The sequence below is a fragment of the Phyllobates terribilis genome, unplaced genomic scaffold, assembly GCF_046119375.1.
Source record: "Phyllobates terribilis strain yellow unplaced genomic scaffold, ASM4611937v1 Scaffold_6633__1_contigs__length_43126, whole genome shotgun sequence".
NCBI classification, from domain to species: domain Eukaryota; kingdom Metazoa; phylum Chordata; class Amphibia; order Anura; family Dendrobatidae; genus Phyllobates; species Phyllobates terribilis.
In genome coordinates, this window is record NW_027369375.1 from 18379 (window position 1) to 33034 (window position 14656).

At 41.6% G+C, this 14656-nt stretch overlaps 1 protein-coding gene across 1 annotated transcript; it reads left to right on the forward strand.

Annotated features, from left to right (window-relative positions):
• Positions 1–4792: 4792 nt before the first annotated feature.
• Positions 4793–13336, forward strand: LOC141251104 (uncharacterized). Its single transcript, XM_073670226.1, has 13 exons — positions 4793–4851; positions 5721–5818; positions 5906–6052; positions 6378–6440; positions 6926–7130; positions 7340–7431; positions 7702–7815; positions 7869–7938; positions 8101–10151; positions 10497–10736; positions 11178–11814; positions 11950–12728; positions 12867–13336. The coding sequence occupies exons 1-13, from the start codon at positions 4793–4795 to the stop codon at positions 13334–13336; spliced, it is 5025 nt and encodes a 1674-aa protein (XP_073526327.1).
• The last annotated feature ends 1320 nt before the right edge of the window (positions 13337–14656 follow it).

The following is a 14656-nucleotide window of genomic DNA, read 5'->3' on the forward strand; positions in this document are numbered from 1 at the left end:
AAGAAAAGCTAAAATAAACATACAATAAAAACTAGAAGAAAAAAGGTTGAGTTACATGGTATTTAAGGGAAGAAAAAATGTGTGAATATGGAAAAATTAAACAAAGAAATATCAGTGATATAAAATAAGACAGTCTTACTAACAAGCTTATTATTTATTTATGGAATTGAATTCTTATAAAATAATAGATGAAGTACAAAACATGAAAAAATAGGTGTCATGGTAATCAAATAGGACAAATAAAATAAAAAAGAGAACAAATCTTTTTTAAAAAAGGATGCCATAATAGAACATGGCAACATAAAATGGAGACAAAAAACAAAACATAAAACAATGTATAAGCAACATGAAATACGGAAAAGCGTACAAAACTAAAAAAAAATAGGCCGTATGTAGCATGTGTCCGAAGGTCCTAGTATACGATAAAAGTTGAGAACAAGTAAACAACGAAATCCAAAATGATTATTGAAAACAACTTTGTGCGGAATAAAGATAAGAACAAGTAAACAACGAATTCCAAAATGATTATTGAATTGATTTCTCGTAGGGCTTACAACTACTAGGCGAACACACAGTTCTTAGTTTCTATCTAAACTCTCCTAGCTATTGCCTAAGTCCTAAATCAAATGTACTAACTCTCAGCACTTTCAACAACAACTCTTTAGAATGTGAATCTACGCTATTTATACTATGACATAATCACCGTGAACTAATTAACGAAAAGCTAGATTAAAAAAAGGAATAAACTATTAAATCTTAACTAACTAACTAACATAAAAAAGTCGCTCTAACAAACAAGATCTCGTATCTGGTAGTTCTCACGCATCAAATCTTTCCTTTAATAGCGGCTTGTAAGATAGCTTTCTATTTATACATGCTCGGTTCCCTTCAATGCACTCGGTTCCTTCCTGTGACATTCGGTTCCCTTGCTCCTGGTTAAGCGCGTTAAGCGCTATTCTTCTCATTGGACCTGCTCTTGCTCCTAATCCTTGATCTCGTTGAGTTCCATGCTTAAATCATCTAATTAGCTCGAAGGCCTTTTGCTATCCTGCAATATCTCACTCAATGAAGACATTAGTATATTAGGCTGTTTGTTATCATTAAAACTGAGGTATTATTAGTTGTATGAACTAAGAGGCTAGTCCATATAACCAACAATAGAATCGTGCCATAGATATAGAGTTTAGCCAAAATAGAACTGACCAGGAAGTAGCTTTGGTCCCCCCTTAACCAATGAACGAGTAGCACTCATCGCCCTTTAACTTACCATGAGTATTAGTTCCCCCTAAATTAAATAACCCCTATGCTTGTAATATTCCTCCTTTTGACATCATTTAAAAGGATATTCTTAATATGGAACAAGGGGAAATAATGAGTAGTACATGCGTGCCTTCTAGATGAATGGATAAGTGATGCAAAAGAAAACATATCAAGGCAAGCACATTCTCAGTATGTTCTAGAGCAAGCATGCAAATGATTCAAGTCATAATTTATATTAATGAAGCAAGGAAGCGCACAAAAAGAGCACAAATGCATTAGGAATTTGAAGGGCTTTGGATTTTTTCTAAGGGAGACTAAAGGAACTTAGATCACAACACAATCACTCCCAATGATATTCATCCTTAAAGTTGTTGAGGTGTCCTTCTTTGAGTGGCCCGATCATGAGTGCCTTCATAACATGAAGGTGCCAGTCAATCATTCTGTGCAGGACGACCAAGTGCATGTTGGCCTGGAGGACTGCCTCTAGCGTTCAGAGCTAGATTTCCACAGACAACAACGACTTATTTTCTTTCAATGGGCTCTTCAGATGTTGCGGTCTGGGCTCTGATTTGGGAGGGGTTGTGGTGTCAGGCTTGGATTTGGGTTCGGGCTTGGTCTCAACTCTGGATGTGGGCCCTAATTGCAGCCTTTCTGGGGGTTCTTCCATACCCGAGTGTTTGACTAACCTCCTTAGGCCAATTACTATGACAAAGCTCTCTAGGGGCGTCTCTTTTACCGGGTTGTAGATACCCAGTTTGCACATCAGCTTTTTTACCACATGAGGATAAGGAAGCGCGTGGTTATTATGCATCTTGACCGTAAGCATGAGCTGAAGCATGATACGTGAAGTGTCGATGATGCTGTCCTCTATTGCATCCCTGAGTAAGCAGGCGTCAGTAATTGTACTTTGTCGCACTTCTCCTGCCACTGGACCACGTTACGCGGAATGATGAAGTGCAGGAGCTTGAGGCCGAAGGGGATCATGTTGTTCTTGATTTCTTTTGGCTTTGCCTTCCCACGAGAATATCTATTGTTTCTTCCTTTCCATACAACCAATTCTTCTTTGGGAGAGACACAAACCCTTCACTCATTGGTAGACCAAGCACTTTTGCCACCAGCTTGACGTTTATTATCTTTGGCTCGTCCCCCCATGGGATCTAGGAAACACTGCACGACTGTCCTGGGGCTGGGAACATTGGGACCAACGCATTGTAGAAGCGTCTGACATCGTCTAGGTCAACCGTGAAGGACTCCTCTTCTAACTTTGACAATCTAGTGCGCTCTAGTGCAGTAACTGTTGCCACAATATCGAACTCGCTGGGGTCCAGGGTTTTCCAGAACTCTTGGCCGATTATGATCAGCTCGATCACCATCCTCATTGTGAAGTTTCTTTGGGCTGGAGGCAGTTTGAGCGAGGACTCGCTTTCTGTGGTGATGATCTCCTTAGATGAGAGCCCTTTGGCTCTTTTGTGGGAGGTGGAGGAGGGAGTGATCTGGAGAGGCCGTTTATGGGAGACCAGTTGAGTTGGAGATCCAGGGAGTGTAAGAGTTAGAGTTGGAGAAGTGAGATCAAGGGTCTGAGGGTTAGATTCGTCATCAACGGAGGTTGTGGATGTATGCTCAGTGGAGGCGGAGGATGAGGCTTTTGGGGTAGTGGATGAGATGGAGTGGATGGGTTCCTTGTGTGGGTGGTCTTCCTCCATTGGAGCTGGTGAGGAGTGGTGAAAAGGGGTTTGATTGGTAGGTGGAGGAGGTGGTGAAGACGGTGGTGGTGGTGTTGGCTGTTTCTCCGGGACTGTGGTAGGATGAATTTGAGGAGTTGCTGTCACCGGAGGAGGTGCTTTAGAGGTAGATGGTGGTGATGGTGGTGCTAAGGAGCAGTGGCCATGGTCTCCATAAACACCTTGTATTTAAGGTACTCAACCCATTGCTCAACACTGATGTTCAATTGGTTGTCCATTTGAGAGATGTGGGAAATTTGAGATACCGGAGGGTTGTCTGTGTGAGAGAGAGATGGAGAGTATGTGTATATAGAGTCGATGAATAGTGTGAAAGTGGTAAAGGGGTATGAATCTGGGACAAGGGGTATATATGGAGGGTGTATAACGGTCGAATCATAACTGCTTGTAATTGGATCAGATTCGGCACCTCGATGTCGCATAAGCAAGTGGCCGTTGGGGAATTGACGTGTGATGATTACCTATTAAGTAGGCGATCCCCATACTCAGTTCTCATTCTAATTTGTGCTTCATGCCTTTTTCCGTTTCTCGGTCCCCATCAAGTACACGGTCCCCATGGCTATATATCTCTTGATTTGCGCTTGTCATTACCCATACAACTCGGTCCCCATCAATTTTAAGTGTAATGTCTCAGTTCCCATTGGGATGTTTTAACTCGCTTAAGCACATAAATATTTCACACACATAAAGGGACATAGAATCTCTTTTAAAACAACAAGTGCTAAGCGTATATGGGTAGGCTCTTTGTCATCTAGGTGAATATTTCCAGTTGTGGCTTATTTGGTCATAGGGAACATTACACCAAGATCAAGGCTAAGGGACTGGCTCATAAGCACGAGTCATATCTGGGGGGCTTGATCATATGGTTAAGAAGTGATCATCGTGCTTATATATCATGGCTTGAAAATGAAGAGCATGCATAGGAATCAAGTTTTAGCAAGTAATAGTACAATCCTAGAAGGGCCTAACAAGCATTTATCATTTAGCATCACACAAAGCATGTGAAGGACGTATACCCTTAAGAGTACATGCTAGGTTCGCGCACTTATTGGTCCTAAGTTCCCAAGTTTAAAAGAAGCTACAATTTATATGAGTCTAAGGGATGAATCTTACATTGAGGAAGATGCTTAATTAAGGGGGATCAATCCCAAGTGAAGCATGAGTTTGACGAATCGTTCCTTGTTCATGGCCTTAGTGAAAATGTCTGCTATTTGATCCTCAGTCCTACAGTGGGTGAACTCTATGTTCTTCTTCTCCACATTGTCTCGAAGGAAGTGATGACGCAGGTCAATGTGCTTAGTTCGAGAATGGTGCATAGGGTTCTTTGAGATATTGATCGCGCTAGTGTTATCACATCTTATTTCAATCAAGCCCATGGAAATAACGAAGTCCTTGAGTTTTTGCTTGAGCCATAGGAGTTGAGAACAACAAGAAGCAGCTGCTATGTATTTTGACTCGGTGGTGGATACGGCTACTGAGTTTTGCTTGAGAGAGCCCCAAGAATCAAGTCAAGGGCCTGGGAACTAAGCCATACCTGAGGTTCTCTTTCAATCAACGAGATCAACATCTGTACACCCAACAAGGGTAAAATCACAGTTCTTAGGGTACCATAAACACAAGTTGTCAGTCCCCTTTAAGTAGCAAAATATTCGCTTGATGATAGCTACATGTGACTCCCTTGGATTGGATTGAAATCTAGCACATAGACTCACTGCAAAAACAATATCAGGCCTAGAGGCGGTTAGGTACATCAAAGATCCCACCTTACCTCTATAGAGTGTTGACAGGACCGAATGTCGTTGAGCAATCCTGGTCAAATAAATCCCTTATACTCCTCCACAGAAGTAGAGTGGTAAGTCGGGGTCGAATCCACGAGGAACCAAGAGTATATACTTCTTCAAGTACTAAAATGACTAACAAGTTGAAATTAATTGCTTGGGGGATTTGTGAAACTGATTTGTTGTTGTATTAATTGGGAAAAATACTTTGTATGGTTAGTCATAACCTTCTAGCCTAATTCAATGATCCTAGGTTCTTCTATTCGGGTTCTAATCTCTATTCTAACTCCTTTATGTCTTCTAATTTCCCTAAACCACGTACTAATATCGCTGATTAGGTCAACTAGCCCTAACAACATCTTGTCTACAAATCTAGCCTTGAAATTATCAAGACTAGATCCTAGACAACATTAAGATCATGGATAAATAGGAAGGTGCACTGCCCTTGGCGCCAACACCTCATTAATCTCCCTATCCTACGAGTCCAACTAGTCCAACTAGTCCAAGTAGAGATTCGTACTACTAAGCAGGCAAGGTTCTCCAACTCGGATAAACGAGGCCCTAACAATATTAAATTGAACTAACAACCTAGGTGATCAATCTAGAAAGTGCATTCAATTCAATTATCAATACGCACAAGAGATTAAAGAAATAGAGATATAATATATGAAGAACCAAAGATAACAAACCTCATATTGAATTAGCCCAGAGGCGCGAACCAACCACACAAAGTCAAAGGAGATTACTCCTGGATCATAGCTAAAACCCTAATGAATTCTGAATTGTAAAGTGTAAAAGTGGTTTAGGGAGAGCTAAATCTCTCCCTATTTATAATGAAATGAGTGGCTAACCCTAAATGACAACCCTAAAATGTGTTTAGAAAAGGCCCAGCCCAAATTACACTTAAACCCTAGGTTAAAACCCACTTAAACATTCGGAATAGGGTTTTGTCACGGTGCCTTAGCGCCAGGAACGCGATCGCGTCCTATTTAGACGTGATCACGTTGCCTCCAGAGCATGGGCGCGATCGCTTCGCTGTGAGTTTGTCCTAGCTTGTTGCGCAAGCTGGGTACGAGCACATCAGGGGCCAAAAGCCTTATTTTGCCTCCTTCTTTACTTGTGATGCAGGAGCATCCCTATCAACAACTCCTCAAAGGGCAATCACAAGAGCCATGGCTAAGAGGATCAAAGATCAAGTTATGCATGCCACTTTAGCTCTTAATCTGGACCAGGAAATGAAGCCCATTGCCTCTACTCTTTTGACATGTCAAAGAGGTATCTCTTCTCCACAAATTCCATGAAGAACACTTGGTCATTTCTGGACCAAGTCAAGCTACAAAGAGCTCACTTTTGGACATACCCGGATAGACCCTCTAGCCGGCTATGTCACTTTCAAGTGCATTTTGCACAAGTTTCCTTATGTTTGTTATGAAACATTTCTTAGGGTATTTTGGTCTTAGGTAAGTGAACTTTATGAGGTTCAAAGGGCCGGCTCTCACTTGGTATAAAAGCCAAGAGATAGCTCATTTTTAGGGGCCTTTGAATTGATTAAACACACAAGTTGTAAGTTGAGCATAGACTCCTTTTCTATCATTTGAAGGCCACCTTGGTTTGTTGGTTGAACAACTAAAAACAACCAGTATCTCTTGCCCAATTATATCTTGTTTGTGTGATTGTTATTGTATGAACTTGATTAGGGAAACTCATGGTGCTCTAGGTGGTATATCCCCTAGTTGTGTTGTGTTATAGCTTGTTTGTTTCTTGTTGGCTTGCATTGTGTTGAGGTTAAGTCCAAGGTGCTTGCAATAGTGAATAAGGATCACTCAAGAACTTATCCCATTTGCTTTCATCTCACTTCTATCTCTATTTTGCATCCAAGCTTGTTTCCAAGCTAGGATAACATCTAGAACACTTTTTCTTGATGTTTGAAAGGTTTGAACTCTAGATCCGAGCCTTGTAGGGATTTCCCTACATCAACTTGTGTTTTGCGCTCAGTGAGTTCATCCTTTGTTCACCTTAGAAAACCCAAAACCAAGTGCCTTGCAAAGTTCTTGCAAGAACACTTGACAAAAACATTGTTGAAAACCCACAAAAGCTAGCCTTTTCTTTACCTTGTTTCTTTGGTCTAACCAAGATGATTGCTTGAAGTTTTTGCAGGAATAAAACCAAGGTTGAAGGTGAGGAAGTTGCCTAAGGAATTCCCTAAGTTACGCTTCGGAAGTTCCAAGGAAAAACCAACCATTCACCCGGACCGGTGCCTTGTTCCGGGAACCAGCGCCGAGCAAGATACCGGAAGCCAAGCCTTTTTAGCCCTACCAAACACAACCATCTTCAAGAACAATATGAACAAAGTGTAAAGTACAAGTCTTGATCTTTCTACAGCAACAAAAATCATCCAATTCCACCGAGTAGATCGTTCTGACCAAGGCAAAGAAAATCGTTCCAGAAGTAGTAAACCGGGTGCTTGATTTCACGCACAAAAGTGGTCAAGAACCCAACTTTGAAGCTTCACCCCTCAATCCAAACACAACCAAACGAAGAACACTTATGAGCCCCATGAAGAACAACATTTGATCTGTTGAGGGCAACAAAAATCAGACCAAAGGCACGAGTAGATTGTCCAAACACTAAAGCCAAAAACCTTTCCCAAAGCGGTAAAGTGTCAATTCTCCTTTTCAAAAGTGTTGACCTAGCCTATTCACAAGACATTGCAGCCTCATTGGGTCGTGCCTTTTTGGATGTGACCTGAGCCTTCTACCTAGAAAAACCTCCACTACAAGGATCAAGAAAAGTCACATCCATTGCAGCTCATTGACCTTTTGAAACACACACCCAAAGTTGCTTGCAACACACTTTGTACCCGGGTAACGTGCTAGCTTGCCTATTCTTAATTAAACCTTGTACCTTTTGTTGTGTACTCCAAGTGCAACATTTGGAACGTGACCAAGTGGTCACAATACTAAGTGAAGACGGTGAGAAGGGATTGCCAAGTGCCCTTCACAACTTAAGCCATACCCCACCTTTTAGCCTTAAGAGAAGTAGTACACCTAAGGTGGTTCACTTAACTTCTTTTCCTAAACACAATCCTCAGCCTTTTCCAAGGAACTTCTGAAGGCAATTACAAAGGGACTCCAAGGGCTTCTTGTTCACCTCAGACTAAGGTAATAGTCTTTCGCCCCTCTTGAGCTAAACACACTTAAACATTCTGTTTGCCTAAGTACCTAAACTGCATGCTATAACTATTGTTTCTTTGGCATCCTTAAGTGTACTTAATCTAGATTCACTCAAATCATTTCACACTTATAAGGTACTGTATTGAGCAGAGATTGTGAGGTTATCTTTGAGTGTGAGGGAAGACACAAATCAAACACAAGTTATTACTCTAACTTAACATCTTTGCTTGTTGTTTGCGTGACAATGTCTAGCTCACCCCATCATTCTCAACAAGAGGAGGTGAACCCTTTGATCAACTCAGAACAAAGTATCACCAACCCTCAACCAGACCTAGCCTCACTCATAAGGACCCTTAATGAGACCATAGCTAGAAATCACCAAGAGCTTTCTAGTAGAATGGCAACATTGGAGTCAAAACAGAAATCACCAAGGAGTTCCCCTAGGATCTTAAGGAACCAGTATGAACCTGGGGAACCCTCTCATGCACACTCCCATGCTCCTATTCCTAGACAAGATGTGAGGATAGGCTCCATCTCACCCATAAACAGACCTGAGCCTATTAGGATACCAACTAGAGAACATGTCTCACCCTTGGCAAGACCATCACCTATGCAATACTCAAGGGAGTTTCCTAACTTTGATTCTCCTAATGTGAATAGATATAGTGATGATTTTGTTGATGAGTTTCAGGGTGATAGGAACATGAGATTTGGAGGAAGAGGAAACAGAGGAAGGAGGGTAAGGTTCCAAAGGAATGAGCACCCTTATGGGTATGTTCCTAGGGAATTTAGACATGAGCAACCTTTTGAGCAAGCTCCTAGACATGCCCCAGTACACCATCTAGAACCAGCTCCAAGGCAACCAAGACATGATCAAGGGTTTGAGCAAGTGCCTAGGCCAAGAGAAGAGGATGGAATTGGCAAGATAAAGGTGAAGATCCCACCATTTGAGGGCAAGTGTGATCCGGACACCTACATGGCATGGGAAAGAAAGATGGACCAAATCTGGTCATGTCACAACTTCAATGAAGAAAAGAAGGTACAACTTGCTATCCTTGAATTCCAAGATTATGCTATGTTGTGGTGGGACAACTTGGTCCAGGAGAGAAGAGAAAGACAAGAACCTCCCATCCAGAATTGGGATGAAATGAAGAGGGTCATGAGAGGAAGATTTATACCTGAGCACCATGCAAGGGAGCTAAGGCACAAGTTAGAGACCTTGAAGCAAGGAAATCAGAGTGTGGAGGAAGTGTATAATGCAATGCATATGGCCATGATCAAGGCCAACATCAGAGAAGACCCCATTGCCACCAATGCAAGGTTTCTAAGGGTGTTGAACCCTTCCATCTCCAATGAGGTAGACATGTATCCTTATGAAACTAGTGAACAATTATTTCATAATGCTATTAAGGTTGAAAGGAAGATGAAGGCTAGGATGGTGCAAACAACAAGGCCAACTTCTAGGCCAATGGGATCAAGCACCCCATGGGCTAACAAGCCAAGCACCACCCCTACTCAAGCACCCAAGGGAACCTATCCACAAAGGGATCCACCTAAGCCCCAAGGCCAAGCCATGGGCAACTCAGGGAGTACTTCTAAACCCCCTAATGTGTCTAATACTCCTTACCCTAGATCTAGTAGTTTAGAGTGCTTTAAATGCAAGGGTAAATGCCATTTCATGAGAGATTGTCCTAACAAGAGAGTTATGTTTATTAATGCTATGGGACAATATGAATCAGAAAGTGAGCATGAAGATAATGAACCTAGTAATGACCTAGATGTGGACTTAGGGGAAGAATCAGAGGAGATAGGGTATGAACATGGTGAAGTGCTAGTTTGTAGAAGAGTTCTAAGTGTCCAAACTGAATTGGTTGAAGATAACCAAAGGGAGAACATTTTCCATAGTAGATGCATGATAAAAGACAAGGTTTGTGATGTGATTATTGATGGAGGTAGTTGTTGCAACATAGCTAGTAGTGAATTGATAGAAAAATTAGACTTGCCCTCCATATTGCATCCTAGACCTTACAAACTACATTGGATGAATGATTGTGGAGAACTCAAGGTTCACAAGCAATGTAATGTGACCTTTAAGCTAGGCTCATATGTGGACACTATACTTTGTGATGTATTACCCATGCAAGCTTGTCATTTACTCTTAGGAAGACCATGGCAATATGATAATAGAGTTACACATGATGGTTTTTCTAACAAGTACTCTTTCATGGTTAATGGCAAGTTGATTACCTTGAAACCTATGACTCCTTTTCAAATTGTGGAAGCAGCTGAGGCTAAGAGAGCCAAGGATAAGGGCAAGATGGTAGAAAAAGAGAGGCTTAAGACCAAGGACAAGCCCCTGGTTTTGCACATCTCCAAGTTCCAAGGACAATACTCCATGCTAGTGTTCAAGGAAGTTCCAAGGGATGAGTTTCTGCCCAAGGATGCTATGCTAATGAGCTTGGTCAAGAATCACACCTTAACATCAGAAGCACCCAGCCATACATTGCCTAAGGCCATCCAAGAAGTGCTAGATGAGTTCCATGAAGTGTTTCCACAAGAGCTACCCAATGGACTTCCACCACTAAGAGGTATTGAACATCAAATTGATTTCATTCCAGGGCAGGTACTTCCTAATAGGCCAGCCTACAAAATGAATCCTATGGAAAGTAAAGAGGTGGAAACTCAAGTCCATGAGTTGTTAGAGAAAGGGTACATAAGGGAAAGCACGTCCCCTTGTGTCGTGCCAGTTTTGTTGGTGCCTAAGAAGGAAGGCACACTAAGGATGTGTGTGGATTGTAGAGCCATCAACAACATCACCATCAAGTATAGGCATCCAATTCCAAGGTTAGATGACATGTTAGATGAGCTCCATGGAGCATCTTGCTTCTCAAAAATTGATCTCAAGAGTGGTTACCACCAAATCAGAATGAAGGAAGGTGATGAATGGAAAACTGCCTTCAAAACTAAGTTTGGGTTGTATGAGTGGCTTGTCATGCCATTTGGTCTTACCAATGCTCCTTAAACCTTCATGAGGTTGATGAATCATGTCCTAAGAAGCTTCATTGGGCAGTTTGTGGTGGTTTACTTTGATGACATTCTTATCTACTCAAAGTCACTCCATGAGCATGCCAATCATTTAAGGGAAGTACTATCCAAACTCAAGCAAGTTTCTTTGTATGCTAACCTTAAGAAATGTGATTTCTACTCAGATTCTGTTTCATTCTTAGGTTTTGTAGTGAGTTCCAAGGGCTTGGAGGTTGACAAAGAGAAGATTAAGGCAATACAAGAATGGCCAACTCCAACTAGTGCAACACAAGTGAGAAGTTTCCAAGGGCTTGCTAGCTTCTATAGAAGATTTGTCAAGGACTTTAGCACCATTGCTTCACCCCTTACTGAGCTTACAAAGAAGAACATTGTTTTCCAATGGGGAACTAGCCAAGAAGAGGCATTCCAAGAGCTTAAGGCAAGGCTAACCGAGGCACCCCTACTAGTGCTTCCAGATTTCACAAGGCCTTTTGAAGTGGAATGTGATGCTTCTGGAGTGGGCATTGGAGGTGTGCTAATGCAAGGAGGTAAACCTATTGCCTTCTTTAGTGAAAAACTCAAAGGTGCAACTCTAAATTACTCTACATATGATAAAGAGTTGTATGCTTTGTTTAGGGTGTTGAAAACTTGGCAACACTACTTGTGGCCTAATGAGTTTGTCTTGCATACTGACCATGAGTCACTAAAGCATTTTAGAAGCCAAGACAAGCTTGATAGGAGACATGGTAGGTGGATGGAGTTCATTGAGACTTTCCCTTATATTATCAAGTATAAGAAAGGGAAAGACAATGTAGTGGCAGATGCACTCTCTAGGAGGCATACCTTGCTAACCACCCTTGATTCAAAGGTGTTAGGATTCACCTACATCAAAGAGCTTTATAGTAATGATTCTGATTTTTGTGATATATATGTTCATTGCCTTGAAAAGGGACCCTTAGGCAAGTTTTACTTGTTTGAAGGATTTCTATTCAAGGTTGATAGGGTGTGCATACCTAAGTGTTCTCTTAGACTTCTTCTTGTGGAGGAATCTCACAAAGGAGGTTTAATGGGACATTTTGGTAGGGACAAGACCCATGCTATACTGAGTTCCCATTTCTTTTGGCCTCACATGCTTAAAGACGTAGAACATATGCTTAAAAGATGCATTGAGTGCCTTAAGGCCAAATCCAAAGTGAAACCTCAAGGTTTGTATTCACCACTACCTATCCCTAGTGCCCCATGGTTAGATATTAGTATGGACTTCATTGTAGGGTTACCTAGGACTAGGAAGGGCAGAGATTCTATTTTTGTGGTGGTGGATAGGTTTAGTAAGATGGCTCACTTTATACCTTGTCATAAAACTGAAGATGCAACTAGTGTAGCCAACTTATTCTTTAGTGAGGTTGTTAGACTACATGGACTACCTAGGACCATAGTTAGTGATAGGGATCCTAAGTTCCTTAGTCATTTTTGGAGAACATTATGGGGAAAGATAGGAACCAAGCTCTTATTTTCTACATCTAGTCACCCCCAAACTGATGGACAAACTGAAGTGACTAATAGGACTTTAGGGACCATGCTTAGAGCCTTGATTAAAACTAACCTTAAGGCATGGGAAGACATTCTACCACATTTTGAGTTTTCCTACAATAGGGCCACACACTCAAGCACCAAGGTAAGTCCTTTTATGTGTGTGTATGGTACTAACCCTCTAACCCCCTTTGATCTTATTCCTTTGCCTAGCAAAGAGAAGTGTGAATATAGTGCAGGGAACCAGGTTAAACTCATCAAGGAGCTACATGAAAGAACCAGAGAGAGGTTGGAGAGCTTAGCCACAAGTGTAGCTGAGGCAAAGAACAAGCATAGAAGGAAGGTCATACTCAAAGAAGGAGATCTAGTGTGGGTGCACCTAAGGAAGGACAGATTTCCCAACTTAAGGACTTCCAAGCTCTCACCAAGAGGGGATGGACCATTCCAAGTGCTAAGAGTGGTTGGTGACAATGCTTATGTCATCGACCTTCCAGAAGAGTATGGAGTCAATCCCACTTTCAACATTGGAGACCTTACTCTTTTCAAGAATGTTGATGAAGAAGCTAGTGAAGGGGAAGAACAAGAAGAAGAGGCTCCAATCATCAATACTGAAGATGGCCTGAGGTCAGGCCCTTCAAAAGAAGGAGGGAATGATGCAGGAGCATCCCTATCAACAACTCCTCAAAGGGCAATCACAAGAGCCATGGCTAAGAGGATCAAAGATCAAGTTATGCATGCCACTTTAGCTCTTAATCTGGACCAGGAAATGAAGCCCATTGCCTCTACTCTTTTGACATGTCAAAGAGGTATCTCTTCTCCACAAATTCCATGAAGAACACTTGGTCATTTCTGGACCAAGTCAAGCTACAAAGAGCTCACTTTTGGACATACCCGGATAGACCCTCTAGCCGGCTATGTCACTTTCAAGTGCATTTTGCACAAGTTTCCTTATGTTTGTTATGAAACATTTCTTAGGGTATTTTGGTCTTAAGTAAGTGAACTTTATGAGGTTCAAAGGGCCGGCTCTCACTTGGTATAAAAGCCAAGAGATAGCTCATTTTTAGGGGCCTTTGAATTGATTAAACACACAAGTTGTAAGTTGAGCATAGACTCCTTTTCTATCATTTGAAGGCCACCTTGGTTTGTTGTTTGAACAACTAAAAACAACCAGTATCTCTTGCCCAATTATATCTTGTTTGTGTGATTGTTATTGTATGAACTTGATTAGGGAAACTCATGGTGCTCTAGGTGGTATATCCCCTAGTTGTGTTGTGTTATAGCTTGTTTGTTTCTTGTTGGCTTGCATTGTGTTGAGGTTAAGTCCAAGGTGCTTGCAAGAGTGAATAAGGATCACTCAAGAACTTATCCCATTTGCTTTCATCTCACTTCTATCTCTATTTTGCATCCAAGCTTGTTTCCAAGCTAGGATAACATCTAGAACACTTGTTCTTGATGTTTGAAAGGTTTGAACTCTAGATCCGAGCCTTGTAGGGATTTCCCTACATCAACTTGTGTTTTGCTCCTTAGCTCCCGCATCTTCTCCCTTATGCTCGTAATCCTCTCGATTGTACTCTTTGCTCTTCGAAGTCCGGACTACGACATTTATGCTTCGATTGTGGCCTATTACGTCCATGGTTGATGTTAATTCTCACTCCTTATGGTGTACGAGAGGACACCAATCAAGTGTCTTGTTTGCCTTTGGGCCGTGAAGGTGAGCATCAAGCTTAGTGCCAGTGGACACTGGAGTGTGAAGGGTCTTGCTATTTTCCATTCTAAACTTCTTGATGATATCCCTTAAGTACTTTTGTTGATGGATTTGAATGCCTTCATCATTTTTCACCACTTGAAGGCCGAGAAAGAAGTTCAGTTCCCCAATCATACTCATGTTGAATTTGCTGCTCATTACGTCTTTGAATTTATCTACAAGCAACATGTTAGTGGAGCCAAAAATAATGTCATCTACATATACCTGAACCACTAGAATGTCTCCCTTGTGTTCCTGGATGAAGAGTGTCTTGTCGATTGTCCCCCTTTTGTATTTATTGGCGAGGAGGTACTCAAAGAGACAATCATACCATGCTCTTGGTGCTTGCTTCAATTCATAGAGTGCCTTATCCAGGAAATACATGTGCTCATGGTACTTTGGGTCCTC